This window comes from Amyelois transitella, chromosome 25 (genome assembly GCF_032362555.1).
Source record: "Amyelois transitella isolate CPQ chromosome 25, ilAmyTran1.1, whole genome shotgun sequence".
NCBI classification, from domain to species: domain Eukaryota; kingdom Metazoa; phylum Arthropoda; class Insecta; order Lepidoptera; family Pyralidae; genus Amyelois; species Amyelois transitella.
Genome location: NC_083528.1, coordinates 942,654 through 944,918, shown reverse-complemented (window position 1 = coordinate 944,918; position 2,265 = coordinate 942,654). Strand labels below are relative to the sequence as shown.

Genomic DNA, 2,265 nt, shown 5'->3' with positions numbered 1-2,265 from the left:
TATAATCTTCTAGAAACTTCTACAAATATGACGTCCTTCCTTAGTCTCCAACAGAAACTCCTTGAAACATTTTGGAAAATAGCCCAGTAGTTTTCGCGCCAAAATTTATAACGGAAGTTATTTGAGATACAGATAAAATAAAATACACAAATCTATAGTTACCGCGATGTAATACATAGTACCTACCTATACAACAAACAACAATAGGAATTTTCTAGTAACGTTTTTGCACAGACAGCAAACAGCTGATGACCCCAATACAAACAAATAAAACAATGAATGAATGTAGTATAGTTAGTACAGTTGCTATCTCGCTCTCCCTCAGGGAAAGGGGTGAATGTTTCTCGAATTTACCCGAAATTTCTCCCCATTTAAAGCGCGCTGTTCACATGACTTTTAATATTAGTTTATTTTACATTGTTGGAATAATCATTTATTTTGTCCTCTTCGCCCGTGAACTTGTTAGTGAGCAGACGCGTCGAAATTATTTTCTGAAAAGTGTAATTACGTGCGAGCGACTAAGAGCGATAAGTCTATTAAGGCAAGTGTCAGTTTCCCATCATCTTGAATATTAGTTAAAATATAAATAGCATTATTACATTGTGTGGACACGAAACATCGTAGCGGTCTTAACCCCGCGCTCACCCGCGCCTCAGACCCGCGAAAACAAACCGCTGCATTTTTCGTCTCTGTCTTATTTATGATCCACAGCTGCGTGTGCGTCATTGCACTGTAAGTACAACTAGCTCCACTTACATTGGACGGAAAGCATAAGCCTATGGGACACATCGATCGACGGCCAGTTAACGAGACCCCTGCTTGATTGTTTGCACGTCGGAGCTCAACGTATGTTGAACGGTAAGGACGAGCTTACGAGAACCACCGATAGACGACCAGTGAACGAGACCCCCGGTCGGAGTACAATACGGATCATTCGGTTGATTAGTAAACAAGGTAATTTATAACAGAATATTATAATAAATAGACAAACATGCAGCGCACTCCACCGGAATCACCAAACGCGATAATAACGAATCTCCTATGTGCAACGCAATTCCAATCGGATCCGAATTTATCAACCGGGGGCGAACACTATGTTTCACTACGTAACAAAAGAAGGAGGCAAGACGAGCCGCAGTCTGACCTAATCGAATTCAAAGAAGAAATGAAGGCCTTCATTACATCACTTATGTCTGCACAACAGAAACAGCTGGAAAAAAACACAGTTACTTTGAAAGAAATTCAACGATCTAGCTGCAACATAGAAACTTCAGTGGCTTTTGTAACTGCCCAAAATGAAGAGTTGAAGAGAACAATAACAAAACTCCAGGAAGAAAGAAAGGAAGACAAAAAACACATAGCTTTACTAGAAGACAAAATAGAAAACATGCAGATGGACGTAAGGAAAACCAATTTGGAAATAAAAAACGTGCCAAAAAAACCCAACGAGTCAAAGGAAGATCTGGTAGACATGGTTCTTAATCTTTCACGTACTATTGGTTCCCAAATTAAAAAGGAAGACATTAAGGATGTCTTCAGAGTACGAGTCAAAAAGGAAGGAGTAAAAAATCCACCCATAATCGTAGAAACCTCGTCCACCATACTAAAAAATGACGTACTCAAGTTATGCAAGAGTTTTAATGTGAGGCAAAAAACAAAATTGTGTGCCAAACATCTTGGCCTGAAGATAAGTGAGGATACTCCTGTATTTGTTGCGGAGCAGCTGACGGCGAAAGCGGCCCGTTTATTTTTCCTGGCACGGGACTTCGCCAAGAGCAACTTCTTTAAATTCTGCTGGACGGCATATGGAAAGGTCTACATTAGGAAAAATGAAAACTCGCCTATTATTCAAATTAAAAGTGAAATAAATATTCAGAATCTAAAGATTAGTGAATGACTATTTTTGCTTGCATTAGTTTCTTTGTTATCTCTCGTTTTTGAATGTAATATTAGTCTCTGCTCCTTTATTTATTTTTGTTATTTTTCTTTTAGTTACAATCGTTATTTCATTTATTCTGTGTCTAACTTTTATATGAAAAAAATAGTAGTACGTAATTACAATTTAAATTGCATATGTTATCCTCTAGAACACAATAATCTAATCACAGATTTAAATCAATTCATAATAAAACCTATATCCTATATAACAAGTCATTTAATCACCTTAAAAAATACCAATTTACCTCACACAACAACTGTGTTTTTACCCTATATCTATACTTATACTTTATGCAATGGATGATATGGTACGAACCCTAGATGACT

General features: G+C 37.3%; 1 protein-coding gene across 1 annotated transcript; it reads left to right on the top strand.

Moving 5' to 3' along the window:
* The first annotated feature begins 991 nt into the window (after positions 1-991).
* On the top strand, positions 992-1,897 carry LOC132903368 (uncharacterized). Its single transcript, XM_060951443.1, has one exon. The coding sequence runs from the start codon at positions 992-994 to the stop codon at positions 1,895-1,897; it is 906 nt and encodes a 301-aa protein (XP_060807426.1).
* Positions 1,898-2,265: the final 368 nt, after the last annotated feature.